We start from the raw sequence: 18,460 nt of genomic DNA, 5'->3' as shown, positions 1-18,460 counted from the left end.
ACACAAGAAGAAATGATGTATGGAGATATGGCAAGCAATAGATGAATCAAATATAGAATTGATAAAATTAGAACATTTAACCACAAAAGATAATAGAAAAAATTATGGGTTCACCAAATAATAAAGATAGAAATATGCTCTACTACTCTACACTAGATTAAGCAATTATAAGAGAAGACGATAAAATAATCAATCTAATTAGATGCTAAATTAATTTATGAGATATGACCCAAGAAAATGAATAATCAAATATATGACAAATAAAAGTGAGACAAAATCTAAGGTTTACCTAGGATTCAATGTGACCTTTTTTGAATATTCTGACACTATATATGATAGACAATTGAGAAAACGATTTGTAGCTCAATTGATTATCAAAAGCCCATAGTCCTTAGGAACTCATGCATCACATCATCATGGCTACTATAGAATGTGTCTATTTGTTCCTATAGAAAATTTTTGCATGGATACAAAATGGTTCAAGAGAAGAAGTTTAGAGGTCATGCACTATGAAACAAAAATCTTTGGAGCGATTTGGCTTTAAACCACCCCAACCTTGGGTTGGGTGTTCGTAAATTTTGGTGACTTTCGTTTTTCATTTATTGTTTGTCTTGGTTGTCTCCTATTATTCTGTAATACTAATTGATCCATCCTTTTGTACAAGGGTTAGGGCCTTTTTAAAATCTCTGCTTTTATTAATCTAAAACAAGCTCAGAAAGAACAACTTAAAATAGAGAAATGAAAAAATGTACATTATTTGATTCCTTTGGCTCTCATTATTCTGATGAGGGATCACGGAGTGTGATCCGAAACATTGATACAAAAATCTTATACACAATTGAATTCAGAAACTAATTTCACTCTATTCTATGAATTGTGGAAATCTCTTAGCATTGTATATTATTTTTCAAAATGTACATTAAATAGACTTAATTTGGTTCAATCTTCTGTAGTTTGTGAATTGTTTCACGTCCGATAGCTGCACGGGCTTCAATATGAAGTCTTCTGCGCCTTCGCCCACACATCTGATTACTTACAAGATGAATTAGTACCAAAACATTTGAACAGAACATAACTTCTTTTTCCATAATTTTATGGTGTAATTACCTGCTAATCCGGGAAGCCACGTTCTCAGACGACATGATGACCACTGGAATCTCCTTCAGCTGAGGTGATTCCTGCTATTCAAAATTATATATCTCAGACTTCATTTGATGTTTGAAAAACAAACGATACTGCATTGAAATCTTAAACATGCTCTAGAAATATATCTGAATTCATTTTATTATTAAAAAACAAACCCAAAGTTTCAGAAAACATTACCTTAATTCTCCTGAGCAACTCGTAACCAGTCAATCCTGGCATGCTGTAGTCGGTGATTATCATATCCACCTTCAATTTCTGTATGACAAAGATGTTTTATATGATTTGATTTGGGTATTCTAATTAATAAAGTAGAATGACAATCGTATGATTTTCTATCTTTTCACCAAGCGATACATTTAAAAATAACAACAAATTTCAGCTGCTTACGTTGATTTGTACAGTACTGCTATCATATTCTCCTAATCCCAGGAATTCCAGAGCTCTTCTTCCACTATCAAACATGGTCACTGCAGTTAACAAGTATGTTAACTATTTAAATTATCTGGTATCCGGCAAACACGTGGCAGATCTGTTTTTGTTGGCAAAATGCTACATGTGGCATTTTTGACGTGGCATGGAATATATGATGGGATTTGTTTAAAGCGAAAAATTGAAAAGGTTGTATGATGTTGTCGGCCGTTTTAATTGAGACCACTGTAAACTGACAAGTCTGAACACATTATTGATTATCGTCAGTCCTTTCTCGCCAAGTATTGACTTTGCATGGCGGACTCCAAATTTTGGTTAAATCTGATTAAGGTTGTGGGTATCGATTTACTCTGAGCAAACAGTTTTTGTTGCATTTTGAAAGTTGAATTCATTCTGCAAAACAAACAGGTAATAATCGGTTGGGTCAAGATGTTTTTGTGCGAAACAGGGAAATTGATTGATGGATACAGGCAGGTTCATTGTTTGTTTTCTATTTCAAATAAAGTTTCAGGTTTATGCATTTATCTTACTCAGAAAGAATACAAGTTTGCTTATATGTTCGTTTTTGCTCATGTATGAGAATCTGGAGCGTATGAAAGAAGGAAGAAACTTCCTACGGCCAGACAGAGTCTTGTGTTTCAGGTATGAGGTTCTTTGGGCAGAATCTTAAACTTCACAGGTATGAAGGTTTATGTTCTTGTTCACTTCTAAAGAGGGTTTCGAATCCGAAATATGGCTATGCAGTGAATAAATCTTTTGGGGTTTTAAACCCAGGGTACTATATAAAGTTTTTGTTGTTTCAAAACAAAAGGAAAGGTGTAAATGTTTTCAGTCAGTTGCAAAGCATAATGCCGTTATGGAAACTGTCTTCGAATATCTCTCAAACGAAGCTTAATGATTATCAGTTTTGCCTAAAACAGATTCGTAATCTGAAACTGATCTTTTGAAGTTTTTTAAGAGGAAGTTTGTTGAACAGATTCTAACTGGTTCAGTTAGAAATATGTAACTGTTTTGTTTCGAAGTTCATATATAACACTTGTAATCTTTAGATGCATGTACGTATGTGTGTAAAAACATATATATATATATATGTATCTGAAGATTAGTGGGTCTGAGAGTTTTTGATCATAAACTTGTATACATGTACGAGTGATATATGCACATTTGTATATGTATATGAGTTGTGTTAAATTTCTGAGCAGTAGTGACTGCCGATTGTAAAGGATTGGAATGAATGAAAGATACAGGTTCATGGAGTGGTTTTTCTCCCTATGACAAAATCATGAGATTTTGGAGGGTTTTCCACTCGGCACAAATTTGGTGTTTCTTCATGTTTGTGAGTTTCATTTCTTTATGCTTATGATGAATGCTTACACTTCTCCTGCATAAATTGTAAATATTCTGTTTTATATTGCTTAGTGCAAAAATTTGAAGGAGTTTTCAATTAGAACAGTACGGTTCTGATTCACCCCCCCTTTCAGAACCGTGACACTTCCAACAAGTGGTATCAGAGCGTAGGATTCCTTTTAGGAATTGATCTCTGGTTATTGGAAGTTATGGCACATTCTGAAGGAGCTTTCCTTAATAGGGCACCTTTGTTTGATGGAAATGATTATGTTTTCTGGAAAGTTAAAATGGAAGCATTTATACATTCTCTAGATGTAAGGATGTGGGATGTAGTAACAACAAAATACAATGTTCCAGCGTCAGTTCCTACTGATGCAGATGAGAAACTAAAATTTGAATTAGATAAGAAGGCTAGATATGCTCTTCTTTGTGGTCTTGCTAGAGATGTCTTTGCCAAAGTCATTTATTGTAAATCTGCAAATGATATATGGGTAAAACTTGAAACTATCTATCAAGGAGATGACAAGGTTAAAGAATCTAAACTGATTACTCTTAAAACTCAGTTTGACAATCTGAAAATGAGTGAGGATGAAACCATTGCTGCATATTTTTTAAGAATTGAGGAAGTTGTGAATGCCAGGAAGGGTCTAGGTGAAGACATAGAAGAACATGATGTTGTTTAAAAGGTTATTAGGTCAGTCCTACCTAAATTTGAAACAAAAATTTCTACATTAGAAGAAAAGAAAAGCTTTTCAAAAATGACCTTACATCAACTTCAAGGAACTCTAACTGCATATGAAATGAGAATTAGCAATCAAGCTAGTTCTTCATCAAAAGAATCAGCCTTTAAGGTTGAAAAGAATGATGAGAGTGATTCAGATCTAACTGATGCTTTAGAAGCATTATTGGTTAAAAGAATGGCAAAGAAATATAAAAGCAAACCTAAATGCTTCAGTTGTGGTCAATTAGGACATTTTGCTGCTAGATGTCCAAATATTGAACTTGATGAGTGTGATGAGAAATTTGAGAAGTTATCTAGGAAGAAGCCTTGGAATCAGAATAAAAGGTTTAAGGATTTCAAAAAGAAAAGTCTTTTTTCAAAAGAGGATCCAAATGAAGAATCCAGTGATGCAGATGAAGAAGGGGAAACATTATTTATGGCTGAAATAGTACATACTCCTAAATTTGAATCAAATAAGCCTGAATCCTCATCTGATTTAGAAATAGAAGTAGATCTTGAAGAAGAACTTCTAAAATCCCTGCAAGAAATTAAAAGGTTAAAAAAATCAGTTGCAAGAGACTGAAAATCAAAAACTTCAAGATGAATTAATAAAAGCAAATTCAATTATAGAAAGTCAAAAATTCTTACTTGAAGAAAAGGATAAAAAACTGAATATCTTGCAATGTTCTTCTGAAGAATCTACTAATCAGAAAAAGTTGTTTTTCAATGGATATTGTTTCAACTGCAATGTTTTTGGGCACAAAGCAATCTTTTGTAAAAATAGCACTGGTCAAGGCAAAAGAAAAGTTATTAGGTGCTTCAAATGTTTTTACTATGGTCACTATGCAAATCAGTGTAAATTAAATCTGAGACCTAAACAGATATGGAAACAAGTAAAGACAAATGAAAAGTCCTTAATTGTTGAAACAGTCTTATTTGCTCAAAATTCTGCAACATGGGTGTTGGATAGTGGTTGTTCTCATCATATGACTGGGTGCAAGAACAAATTCAAAACCTTAGAAAACTTTGATGGAGGTTTTGTACGTTTTGGTGATAACTCAGGAGCTTATATAACAGGAAAAGGCTCAATAATCTTAAATAATGATACACCAATACATGATGTGTACTTTGTTGAAGGGTTGAAACATAATCTTTTAAGTGTCAGTCAGATATGTGATAATGGATATTTTGTCTCTTTCAATGCAAAAGAATGTCATATTAAAAATGGGAAAGATAGAGTCATTGCCAGTGGGTTAAGAACAAATGGTAATTTGTATAATCTGATAGATTCAACTATTCAAGAAACATCATTGGTCAATACCTGCTTTATGAGTCAAGTGGAAGAAAATTGGCTATGGCACAAAAAGACTGGGACATTTGAACTTTGATAATCTTGCTAGAATCAGCAAGAACAAAAAGGTCAGGGGACTACCACAAATAACTAAACCTGCATCTGTTTGTGAAAAGTGTATAAAAGGTAAACAAACAAGAGTCTCTTTTAAAACAAAAGAATATCTGACAAATAGACCACTTGAACTAGTACATACTGATTTATGTGGTCCAACCAAAACAGCCTCTTTAAATGATGAAAAATATTTCATGCTGTTTATAGATGATTATTCAAGAATGGTTTGGGTAACATTTTTGAAACATAAATCAGAAGCCTTTGAACGTTTCAAAATTTTTAGGAAGATGGTGGAAAGAGAAACTGATTTAAAACTGAAATGCTTAAGATCAGATAGAGGAGGAGAGTTTACTTCTCAAGAATTTATTGAGTATTGTGAAAGACGAAGTATAAAAAGACAATACTCTACTGCTAGGACACCACAACAAAATGGGGTTGTAGAGAGAAAAAATAGAACTGTCAAGGAAATGGCCAGGACTATGTTAAATGAAGCAAAGCTGCCTGACAAGTTCTGGAAAGAAGTTGTTCATACAGCTGTCTATATTTTAAATAGAGCTCAAATCAGAATTAGGACAGCTTATACACCATATGAATTATGGTACGGGAAAACAGCAAATGTTAAGAACTTTAAAATATTTGGTTGCAAATGTTTTATCAGAAAGAATGATGATTCTCTAGAAAACTTTAACTCAAGATCTGATGAAGGGATTTTTCTTGGGTACTCTACACATAGCAAAGCATATAAATGCTATAATAAAAGGCTGAACAAAATTGTAGAAGCCATAAATGTTATGTTTGATGAAACATCTGTATGCTGTAATGACAAGGAAGAATATGAAAGTTTATCTTTTCAAGAATCAGAAAGTTTTCATAATGAAAATCGTGAACAAGATAAAGTTGAAACTGATGATGAAGATGAACTTGCAGGAAAAATAGAATCAGAAAATTGTTCCAATTCTAAAATCACTAGTGATGGATCAAAGATAAAAACATCTTCTAGAATAATAGCTAAGAGACATCCTGAGTCTCAAGTTATTGGTGATATTGATAAAGGAATTTTGACTAGAAGAAAAGCCAAAATAGGAGAACAAGTAAATATTGCTGAACAATTTTGTTTGATAGCAGATTTTGAACCAAAGAATGTAACAGAAGCTCTATCAAATCCTAGTTGGCAAAATGCTATGCTAGATGAAATAAATCAGATAGAGAAAAACAAGACTTGGGAACTTGTTCCCAGACCTGATGGTAAAAATATTATTGGTGGAAAATGGATATTCCGCAATAAACTAAATGAGGAAGGTGTAGTGATCAGAAACAAAGCCATATTTGTTTGCAAAGGATATGCACAACAAGAAGGAGTTGACTTTGGTGAAACCTTTGCACCAGTTGCAAGGATGGAGTCAATCAAAATCTTTCTTGCATATGCCACTCATAAAAATTTCACTGTTTACCAAATGGATGTCAAAACTGCTTTCCTAAATGGATATCTTGAGGAGGAAGTTTATATGGAACAACCAGAAGGTTTCAAATCTTCTGACAAGCCTGATTATGTTCTTCGTCTCAAAAAGGCCTTATATGGTTTAAAACAAGCTCCTCGAGCTTGGGATTCCAGATTAGATAAACATCTAATTGCAAATGGATTCATTAAAGGAAATGTGGACAACACTTTGTATACAAAAATGGACAATGAAAATTTATTGGCTGTTGAAATATATGTTGATGATATTATTTTTGGTTCTACTAATGATCATTTAGCACAAACTTTTTCAGGAATCATGGAGTCAGAATTTGAAATGTCTATGTTAGGACTTTTGACATTTTTCTTGGGAATTCAAGTCTCTCAGCTTGAACATGGTTTCTTTATCTCTCAACTGAAATATGCTAAGGAAATGCTTAAAAGGTTTCAAATGGATACTTGTAATCCAGTTGGTACACCAATGGAAACTGGATGTAAGTTGATGAAAATTGATGAATCTCCTCTTGTTGATCAAAGAGAGTATCGATCTATGATAGGAAGTCTTTTATATCTTACTGCTTCTAGACCAGATATCATGTACTCTGTATGTCAAGTTGCTAGATATCAAGCAGCTCCTCGTCAATCTCATCTCAATGCTGTTCACCGTATCTTTAAATATTTACAAGGTACTTTGGATTATGGTTTGTGGTATCCAAAAAATGATGATTTTGCTCTCATTGGTTATACAGATGCTAATTGGGGTGGATGTAAAGATGATCAACGAAGTACTAGTGGTGCTGCATTTTTCTTAGGTGATCGGTTAGTTGCTTGGCATAGTAAAAAACAAGATTGTGTCACTCTTTCTACTGCTGAGTCTGAAGTTATTGCTGCAACGGCATGTTGTACTCAGTTAATTTGGATGTCTTATCAGCTTTCAGATTTGGGTATTCATGTTCAAAAACCTCTAAAAATCCTTTGTGACAATACCAGTGCTATTCAGATTTCTAAAAATCCTGTTATGCATTCTAGAACTAAGCATGTTGCCATCAAATTGCAGTTTATTCGCGAACATGTGTCATCAAATGAGGTCATTCTTATTCATGTACCTTCTAAATTACAAGTTGTTGATATTTTTACCAAAGCTCTTCCTCGAGAATTGTTTGAACAGTTCAGAATTCGCTTGGGAGTCTTCTCCCAATCCATGCTGGGATAAGTTTTAAAGCAGATGGTTAGATTTTTGATGCATAAATTTTGGGGGAGTAAGTTCAGTAGTTTTGTTTTGGCAGTTTGATCATCACAGGTTCATTGGGGGAGTAAAGTTCAGTAGTTTTGTTTTGGCAGTTTGATCATCACAGGTTCATACAGGTTCATTTGGCACAGGTTCATACAGGTTCAGTTTTCATTTGATCTTTTGGCACAACAGTTTTGGTTTGTTCAGGTTTGGTTCTTGTATTTGGATGCACTTGGTTCATAGATTAATCATGTTTTCATGGTAAATCTGTTTCGCATTTCAGTTCATTATCTTGTTTATAATCAACATGGTGTTTCAGTTCATTTAATGAAATGGTGAAATTTTTTGCATAAAAAATGGGAGAGATTGTTAACTATTTAAATTATCTGGTATCCGGCAAACACGTGGTAGATCTGTTTTTGTTGGCAAAATGCTACATGTGGCATTTTTGACGTGGCATGGAATATATGATGGGATTTGTTTAAAGCGAAAAATTGAAAAGGTTGTATGATGTTGTCGGCCGTTTTAATTGAGACCACTGTAAACTGACAAGTCTGAACACATTATTGATTATCGTCAGTCCTTTCTCGCCAAGTATTGACTTTGCATGGCGGACTCCAAATTTTGGTTAAATCTGATTAAGGTTGTGGGTATCGATTTACTCTGAGCAAACAGTTTTTGTTGCATTTTGAAAGTTGAATTCATTCTGCAAAACAAACAGGTAATAATCGGTTGGGTCAAGATATTTTTGTGCGAAACAGGGAAATTGATTGATGGATACAGGCAGGTTCATTGTTTGTTTTCTATTTCAAATAAAGTTTCAGGTTTATGCATTTATCTTACTCAGAAAGAATACAAGTTTGCTTATATGTTCGTTTTTGCTCATGTATGAGAATCTGGAGCGTATGAAAGAAGGAAGAAACTTCCTATGGCCAGACAGAGTCTTGTGTTTCAGGTATGAGGTTCTTTGGGCAGAATCTTAAACTTCACAGGTATGAAGGTTTATGTTCTTGTTCACTTCTAAAGAGGGTTTCGAATCCGAAATATGGCTATGCAGTGAATAAATCTTTTGGGGTTTTAAACCCAGGGTACTATATAAAGTTTTTGTTGTTTCAAAACAAAAGGAAAGGTGTAAATGTTTTCAGTCAGTTGCAAAGCATAATGCCGTTATGGAAAATGTCTTCGAATATCTCTCAAACGAAGCTTAATGATTATCAGTTTTGCCTAAAACAGATTCGTAATCTGAAACTGATCTTTTGAAGTTTTTTAAGAGGAAGTTTGTTGAACAGATTATAACTGGTTCAGTTAGAAATATGTAACTGTTTTGTTTCGAAGTTCATATATAACACTTGTAATCTTTAGATGCATGTACGTATGTGTGTAAAAACATATATATATATATATATATATGTATCTGAAGATTAGTGGGTCTGAGAGTTTTTGATCATAAACTTGTATACATGTACGAGTGATATATGCACATTTGTATATGTATATGAGTTGTGTTAAATTTCTAAGCAGTAGTGACTGCCGATTGTAAAGGATTGGAATGAATGAAAGATACAGGTTCATGGAGTGGTTTTTCTCCCTATGACAAAATCATGAGATTTTGGAGGGTTTTCCACTCGGCACAAATTTGGTGTTTCTTCATGTTTGTGAGTTTCATTTCTTTATGCTTATGATGAATGCTTACACTTCTCCTGCATAAATTGTAAATATTCTGTTTTATATTGCTTAGTGCAAAAATTTGAAGGAGTTTTCAATTAGAACAGTACGGTTCTGATTCACCCCCGCTCTCAGAACCGTGACACTTCCAACAAAGTAGCTTGCTAATTTTGTTTTCCATATAAGTTTTGCAGCAATATAAAACACCCATATTATTTTTCAAGTTTTCAGAGATCGAACTAAGGAAACGTTATTCAAAATTCATAAGTAAACTTATTATTTGTTAGTATGAGAACAATATAAATTTAAAAATCCCACCTCTGCAAGAGGAGATCTTAAGCAGCTTCTCTATAAGCTTTCGATCTGTAACACTGTCATCCACAGCAAGAACATGAGGCTCAGATGTGTTATTATCTTTGCTAAAATAGTCAGAAGCTGAACATGAGGCTCCGTTTGAACCCATTTCAATGACCCAAATACATTTATACTCTGATGCAAAAACCGATTGAAGTTCAGAATACACAAATCATTCACTTCCAGCTAAAACATGTCAATCTGAATAACAATTATGGGGACCTGATGAATTATATTTATGGGGACGTGATGACTAAAGAAAAAACAAGGCATACCCATGAAAAGATCAAAAGAAGCATCTTGTTTAAAGATTGGAAATCTGTCATCCCCGGTCGCAATCAAACGGATATTTACTTCATGCCAGAAATAAAAAGATTCAATTTTGATATTATAATATAGTCTGTCAAAATCATCTGGAAATCACGAACGAAACGCAAAATTGATTGACCAAAAAAAAGTATTCAATTTTGCAACTTTAGCGTAACGTAGAAATGTAGATGATTTATTTGACTCGTGAGGTGGATATAGGATAACCGATCAATTGATGTACCCTAAATTTCGTGAGTATATTTTTTCAAATATTTTAAGTTTGCCATATTTCTTTAATGATGGGGCTCTTAAGATGATGCGTTTATTCTGGTTTCAAAAGGGCAGTATGAATTGACTAACACACGGGTGTTAGTCGCGTTTTGCACTGTTGATTTTGCAATAAACGGTTGCGATTGACTAACACGTCGCTATCATGCATCACGCTGTACAAAATGTCTGTTTTGGAACGAGAATAGCCGCAGCCCTCTCTAAAAGGGTTGGACAGAGAGAGTCATAGGTGATGATGTGAATGAAGATGACTGTTTTTAGGAATCTGACTGTTTTTATAATATTTAATAGATCTTTTGGTTTCGGCCTTTTAAGCAAAAAAAAATGATGAATATATATGATTTAATTTTATATTAATTTAAAAAATTGGATGATATTTTAAAATAAAAGAATGGTAAAAAAATACAAATAAGAGTTCAACAAAAAGGTTAGTATTTATAATTATTTGATGCAAGTGATAATTTAAGTTGTACTTCATTATGAATTGTTTTGTTTAGATTTATTTTTTAATTATTTTTATATATATAAATCTATATTAAATCATTTTGATCATTAGATTTTAGGTTAGTTTTAAGATTATTATTTTAAAATATATGACTTGAATTCAAAAGATTAGATTATAAAAGTGTAAAGAATTTAAGATTTTTTAAAATTTAGAGCTACATCAAAGTAAGTGCATGAAAATGGGGAGTCCTTTTTTTTTTATGAAATAAAAAAATTTAATACTTATGAGTAAATCAAGATACATACACTCACAATTTCAAAATATCACGAGAAATTTAATAGTGGTTAGATTCTAGTTTTTAAAACATTATGTTTTTTTTTTCAAAATGTTGGAAACTAAGAGAATAAAATACGGAAAACAAATAAAGTGGTCATTATTTAAGAAAAATATAACATAGCATCAAACATACTTCTCCTAATTTATTTACTTTCTTTAAGCATTTTAAAATACTTTTGTAGTAAATAGCTAACATCATGCTATTTATGATGACTTTTTTGGTAATTTTCTAGTGTATATACTATTTTTTACTAATTTTTAAAGTGAAAGGTTCTTAAAGATAGAAAATTAAGCATTCTCTTTCCTAGTATTGATAAAATTAATAAATTAAAGTTAAGTAATATGAAGAATAAAATACAAAGATTTTTTTTTTCTTTCAAATTTGGCTTAGCAACAAAAATTATGTAGGAAAAAATATATGTGTTTATGATAAGAAATAAAGACACAACATCATAATCACTATATTTTAGAATTTTATCCCAAAACAAATGGACCTAATGGAGAACATGCTCAACATTTCATTATTTTTTGTATATGTCTATATTTCTTGTCTCACCATGGTTTAATTTGTTCAAAAATTCATCATCTTATTTTCCTAAGTCCTTCGAGGATATTAAAGCAAGGTAAATTGTAACTCATATTTTTTAAAATAGAAAATTGAGAGTCTTAAGTGCCAAGGCTAAAAAAGAAAAGAAAAAAGATTAAAAATTTGGTCTCCCAACAACCATGTTTCCACACCAAGAGAAAAGGAAATGAATATTTTAGGTTTTGTTTCTCTTCTTCACTTACATAACATGAAGTATAGCGTTTTGTTGTTTGGCAACCAAGCAGTTCAATTTTTTTTTCTATCATTGTGGCATTCAAGGAGTCCTTCATATTCGACATGAGACCAGTAGATGGTTGTACTAATTATGATCCATATTGAAATCTTTTTGAAGCATGGAACATTGTAGATTGAGAAAGAAAATAATGGTGTGTTGCATGGGAGTTATTTGATAATTTAGGAGTTCATTTCAGTTTCACCCATGTGGCTATGCCTATGGGTTTTTCACCCCATCTTCTACCAAATATAGATCATGTTGCAATGGTTATAGACTCAATTGAGATATTCAAGTTTGTGTGAATTCCAAAGTTGAAAAGTTGATTGAAACCCTTGAATTTAAAGAGTTCTTGGCATAGTTTAGAAGAGTTTCTATTCAAATTTAATCTCTATTAAAAAAATATTATAAATACCTCTAGATTGTTGTCATGAATATTTAGGTTATCATATAGCTTTACAATAGCATATATCATGTCAATATTATCACTATGTCAAATGTAGCAATCAAAAAGTTTTGAACATGGTTAGAAATATTTTGAGAGCTAAAAAATTACAAGATCATCTAAAGACCTCATATGAGCCTCGTGTATATAATATAGTCTTTTTCATGCCATCAAGATAATACCATTTCATATTGTGTTACTCACTAAGTGAATAATCAATTGCTAAGATAAACCATGATGCTAAAGAATAAGAGGATATTGTTGTTTGGATATACTTTATATGAAACAAGGTTTTTTAGTGACAAGAAATTAGTGAGTATGATACATAAATGAAAGTCAGTTCCACTTGTTGCATTTGAAAAAAAAAAGAGGAATCATTAACATCAATAGATAATGTAGTTGTAGGCTTGCTAAATAATGCCTTATCTTCCCTTCACTATTTGTTGGAATTTTTCATTTGCCTTTATAGGTCTTGTTCACTCCCTTGGCCATTGTCTACCTAATCCATCTTGATTCAATAATTCCCATCTCATCATTCCCCATGGATTATTTATTTTATTACAACTCCTCCATTTCTTCCATCTCTATTTCTATTATTTCATGGCTATGTTCCTTTACTTGATCGGTATAGATTCCCATCGGATTCATCTCTTACTGCTATTTAGAATTGTTGCATACTGTAGTGTCTTAAAATTGTGGACCCTGCAATTTCAACCATATTTTAGGTCCTCACCTAAGCTACTGTATCTCTCTCTCTCGATTGAGACCTCTTTTTGCACTTTCATCCTGAGTTTCCTCCTATTGTGGCCCTTATGCTACCTTAAGACCCTATCTGGGCCCCAAAATAGGCTAGGACAGGGGCGTGGCACCCCTATCCCCCACTCTTAAGGTTGCCCTAAGATGGGTCCATCCGACCCCTTTTTCTTAATCTTCTCTTCGGGGATTTAAATCTCTCTTTGTTGGCCTTTGATGGATGAAAATTAATTCTCTTGGGCATGTATAAAAGGAGATTCAATTCCCTCATTCGATAAGAAACGAAAATAGCCAAGATAAGGATAATAAGAAAAATCCAAGCGAAAGGTCTTCATCAAGCATTCAAGTCTTCAAGCATCCACCAAGTTCTTTCCTTCATGTGTCTTCTTCATTCATCCATTAGAGCAACATTACAACATTAATTTGCAAGAATGTGTGTGTGTTAGGGTTTTGTCATGTTACATGCCATTTCATACAACATTTGTGATTACATTTAAGAAGCCAAGCAATCATCATCATCAATCACAAATCTAAAAGGTATACATTTCCTAAATTTACATTTAAAAGTATTTGCAATTACTTTCTTTCAAGGTTGATTCCTCAACTGGGGTTCGACTGAGGTAAACCCCTATCCACAACCTTTCTTCCATTCTCTTTTGTGTGTAGGTTGCAGGTGCGCGACTATAATTGCATGATTGGACTACATTTACAAAGACGGAAAAACCCTTTTCGGCAAGCGGATTTTTTAGAGGACCGTGTGCACTTTCAACATGGTCCTAATGACTTTTCTCCAAATTTGAAAGGCAGATCTGTATCAGTCTGAATACCCCAGATCCAAAATTATAGCATGATTTTGAACCGATAGCTCCTCATTTCATTCATTTTATCTTCCTTTTCTACATAATCAATAAGTCAACATATCTATTTACAAAAGAGGGCAAATCACTTTCCAACCCTTGCAATCCACTTGGAAATCATATTCTTGTTCCCCTTAGATTTGGATCTAGTGGATTCAAGTCCCTCTTTTGAATGTAAAGTTTCTCCCAAGTGAAAATCATCCTAGTGACTTCTTTTCTCTCTCCTAGGTGGGGAGTCACTAGGGTTCAATTTTCCACTTTATATTTTGGTGAACCTGACATCTTACACTCTACTTCTGATTTCTTATTGTTAGATCTGAATTATTACAATTTGAATTTCAAACTTTCATTTCCAAGTTTAATCTATTTACAAACTTTAGAGGTTAATTGCATAAAAACCCTAATTTTTCATTTTGATAAATTAAGCTTGTGAAGTGTAACATTTTTAATTGCTTGTTTCAGATCTAATTTCTATTTAAAAATTGCAATTCAAATTATCTTTTCATTCTAAAAATTAGGTGGTTAAAAAGAAAAACCCTAATTTTTAAGAATCTCCTATTTTGACCTTTAGCTGCTAATTTGACCAATATAGACATCTCCAAATCGTCTTTTTTTTGGATTCCGCAATAAAATCATAATTTCTATCATCCTTGAAAATTTGAAAAAAAGTTGGTCGAACCGAGTGCAGTTTGCACACGGTCCTTGGCTTTTTTCCCTGAAATTTTGGGAGTTGAATTTGGCTGTATTTTTCTACTTAAATCCAGAAAATTGGCGTACTTTATCAATTTTTGCACCCCTTAAGTTTGAATACAAATTCAAATTTCCACACCAAACTTTTAAATTAATTTTCATAAAAAGGTCCTAATTTTAGATCTTCTTTTAAAGTAAATTAAGATTTAATTAAGAGACTTTCAATGGAAATCAATGGATCGGATTTATTTTCTATTTCACATATGATTACATTTTTTTTAACATATATTTATTATAATAATGTGTTTGATAATGGCTTTCTTCATTTCATGTTGCTCCTTTTGATTCATAGCACTTGGTCATACTGTGTTGCTTGAATTTCAAAGTCATTTTCTTTTCAATTTGATCTCAAATATTTCGTGTATAATTTTTGTTGCATTATGGTGATGTTATTAACAAAGTGCATTTTATGTATTAATCACCTCAAGGCTTTTGTAGATCACAACCCGAGAAACCCTAATTATTGCACCTCTCCTAGGGTATCCTATGTGAATAAGATGTGAGCTACTATATCAACCAATGATCTTTTTGAAAAAGAGCAAGCATTGGAAAACAATATGGGCCCATCTTCTTCCTATACACATACCCTTGAGCAAGGGGGCAAAATCATAATATCAACATTTTTACATATTTCGACCCTCCTTATTCTCCTAGGACTTATCTTCAACATCAAAGTATATGTAGGGAGGATGATGTTATGCATTTTATTCATGATCTTTCCCCTCGCATAGAAATGAGTAAAGGTGAACCTTTAGATGATGAAGATGTTCATCCCAAATCTCTCCAAAAGGATAAGCCTAACAAAGGAAAGAAGGTTATCCTTTCCCATGATATTCCTTCTTCATCTATAAAACCTCTCATTCCACCTTACACAATAGGTTTAAAATAAATTTATGATCTTATTCCCCCAACTTCCCATTGGCAACATTATTATAATTGTGGCTTTAATATAATAACAAAACAAGTTTTTAGAGGACAAAGAATTGGGAAATTTAAACAAGTTGTGTCCCTATAAAACCTCTTACGCAAACTACTACAAAAGGCCTAGGAAGTGAAACTCCTCTCTCTAAGGATGAACTCCTTGGGCTTGAAAATTTTAAGAACTATCTTGAAAAGAAACAAATCAAAAGAGCCCGCAAGAATTCTTCTTCTTCAAAATGTCCCTTTTGCTCATTTCATCAAACCCATGATTATAATGTTGATGATTACAATGATTTTCAAAAATCTATTCAAGATGGCATCGATAGTGGAAAAATTAGAATTGTGGATGATAAAACTTCTTCTTCTAATAATTATCCTCTTCCATGTCAAGAAAATGACTTAAAACACATTTATCATCTAAACTAACTACAAGAATCTATTGGAGATTAAAATATGATAAGAATATTTCCTTTCCTCCTAAAAATCCAAACAAGAATCTTAAGCAAGTGAAAGGTGAGGAATATTGCATTTTTCATGATTCATATTCACATTCTCTTGGGAAATGTCATGCATTTAAGAAATTTGTTCAAAAGCAATATGATCATGCACAAATTTCTCTTACAATAGATCTAGTTGTCTTCCTTGACATGAACATAGTGCCTTAGAACTTCTTTTCTTCTCATGTTTCTCTTCACCCTATGACATAACTAGCCAACTTAACTAGGGGCTCTTTATCATTTGTGGTGGTAATCAATTTTAAATACTTTGGGGTAGAAACATGAGGCTCACCTCTTCTTCTTTTTTCCCATTAATTTATCTTCATGCATTATTCATTATTAGATCTCCTTTCTTGCATAAAGTTATGTGAGCATATAATTGTTCTTTGAATTTTCTCTTTGAATGATAAGGAGCATCTTTAATGAGTAATACGCTTCTTCTTCTTCTCTTAATTCTATTGGAAAACTTACATTTTCTATGGTTTCAATTATTTACAAATATGATATGCCCATAGCATGGAGTGGTCTCCTGTAAAGTACTGTAGCATCATTAAATTGTGACCCTTGCAATTTTTTACCACATTAGGGTCCTCACCTATGCGAATTGAATCCCTAAGCCTGATCAGAGATCAGAAACTTTCTCAACACCTGGAAACTGCATCTTTCTTTCCCTCTGCACTGCCCGAACTGCATCCTATCCTTGAAAAAAGGATAGGACATGGGCGTGGCACCCCTCTCCTTCTAGGATAGGAGCATGGAGCCCCTATCCCTACCATATTTTGGGGCATGACCCTTTCCAATTTTGCATTAGAGGTTGTGCATTCGGCGGGAAAACTCCCCCAGTGTTGGCCTGTGACAAAAAATCAGTCAGTTAACCCTAATTGATAAGTATATAAGTTGCATTTAATTTCCAATTTTATAATGGGGGATGATAAGAAAAGAGTTTTCATAAACAAGAAGTTCATGAGATCACGTATTCAAGCATTTAAGAATCCCTTTCAAGCATTGAGCATCTCAAGTCTCGTTTCAAGGCTATTTGTTGCATTCAAGTCAAGGATTCAACCATTGAAGAGGAGACTCATTCCAACATTCAACTTCATACATGAAATTCTATCAACATTTCTATCACAACCTCCCTTGAGGTGATTTACATTTCAGTCTTTCATTTACATTTACTTGCAAGTACTTTCTTTCATCATTTGGTTATTTCCAAAACTGGGGTTTGACCTGAAGGCAAATCCCCAATCCCAACCCCTTTTCCTCTCTTTTTTGTGTGTAGGTTATAGGTGTGCAGCTGTACTTTTGGATTTGGACTCCATTTGCAGAGGTGAAAAAACCCTTTTCATTTCGTGGATTTTTCAAAGGACCGTGTACACTTTCACCACGGTTCAAGCAACTTTTTCGCAAATTCACAGGGTGGCTTCGTCTTGACATATTATTGCTAGATCTAGGTGCACAACTTCATCCTATGCTTCTTTCTCAAGTTATAATCATATCTTTGTCACTTTTTCACTTGGTCATAAGTACGCAATTCAATCAATTCAAATCTCATTCCAGAAGAGGGGATTAACTTACCATTATTATATCACTTAGAATTCAATATCATTCTCTGGAGGTTGAATCTAGTACATTTTCCCCCCTCTTCTAATCTAATGTGTGAAAATGTTTGAAGGGAAATCCAAAGTGAAACTTTCATCTCTCCTCAGAGGGAAGAAAATATTTCCTCTAGATCTCTCATTCACTCATTTTTCCCAACATTACAAGTACATGACCCTTACTTGAGAGGATTCAGTCCATTAGGAAGGTATAGCACTTGAAAATTATCTCCATTAGAAGATGTGTTATGTTTCTCCTTGTTCTTCTCACTTGGGGGGTAGGGATTCCCCTTCTTTATCTTTCTATCTCATTCATCATTATTTCCTTTAGGGGATACATTTTTCATATGTGATTATCATTTCCTACAATGGTATGTCCTCATGATTAATCCCTCTTGAGGAATATATGATTTTCTTTCTTTCCTCTCTTAGAAGATTACCACATCTTGAGACATGTATTTTACATTTACTAATGTCTTTTCTTCCATATGTTCATGTAAGTTTATTGTGCATTTTCTTATGTTTAATCTCTCTCTAGAAGATTGTGTAAAATCTTCTCATTGTTCCTATACTTCAAGGGCAATGATCTCTCTTTTTCTTTCTTTCTTTAAGGATCCACTCTTTCCAATGTTGGGGATGATGTAAGTTTCATTACTTGATGTCTTTCCTTGTGTGAATTCGTTTTTGTTTTC

At 33.1% G+C, this 18,460-nt stretch overlaps 1 protein-coding gene across 1 annotated transcript; it reads right to left on the bottom strand.

The window, feature by feature from the left end:
* Window positions 1-919: 919 nt before the first annotated feature.
* On the bottom strand, window positions 920-18,256 carry LOC131036255 (two-component response regulator ARR3-like). Its single transcript, XM_059207518.1, has 6 exons — window positions 18,212-18,256; window positions 9,719-9,797; window positions 1,534-1,613; window positions 1,324-1,401; window positions 1,108-1,178; window positions 920-1,025 (listed from the first exon to the last, which is right to left on the bottom strand). Exons 1-6 carry the CDS (start codon window positions 18,254-18,256, stop codon window positions 920-922), a joined length of 459 nt encoding a protein of 152 aa, XP_059063501.1.
* Between the last annotated feature and the right edge of the window lie 204 nt (window positions 18,257-18,460).

The sequence above is a fragment of the Cryptomeria japonica genome, chromosome 6 (assembly GCF_030272615.1).
Source record: "Cryptomeria japonica chromosome 6, Sugi_1.0, whole genome shotgun sequence".
Lineage (NCBI taxonomy): Eukaryota > Viridiplantae > Streptophyta > Pinopsida > Cupressales > Cupressaceae > Cryptomeria > Cryptomeria japonica.
The sequence above is the reverse complement of the archived record's forward strand: the minus strand, read 5'-3'. Positions and strand labels throughout refer to the sequence as shown.

Bases quoted from the DNA above. Each gene is read 5' to 3' on its own strand.
- LOC131036255 (XM_059207518.1), bottom strand. From the start codon at position 18,256: ATGGAAGAAAAGACATTAGTAAATGTAAAATACATGTCTCAAGAT. The intron at 1,402-1,533 runs GTAAGCAGCTGA...TTTGTCATACAG, and splicing joins GCAGTACTGTACAAATCAAC to AAATTGAAGGTGGATATGAT. The intron at 1,026-1,107 runs GTAATTACACCA...GTAAGTAATCAG, and splicing joins GTGGCTTCCCGGATTAGCAG to ATGTGTGGGCGAAGGCGCAG.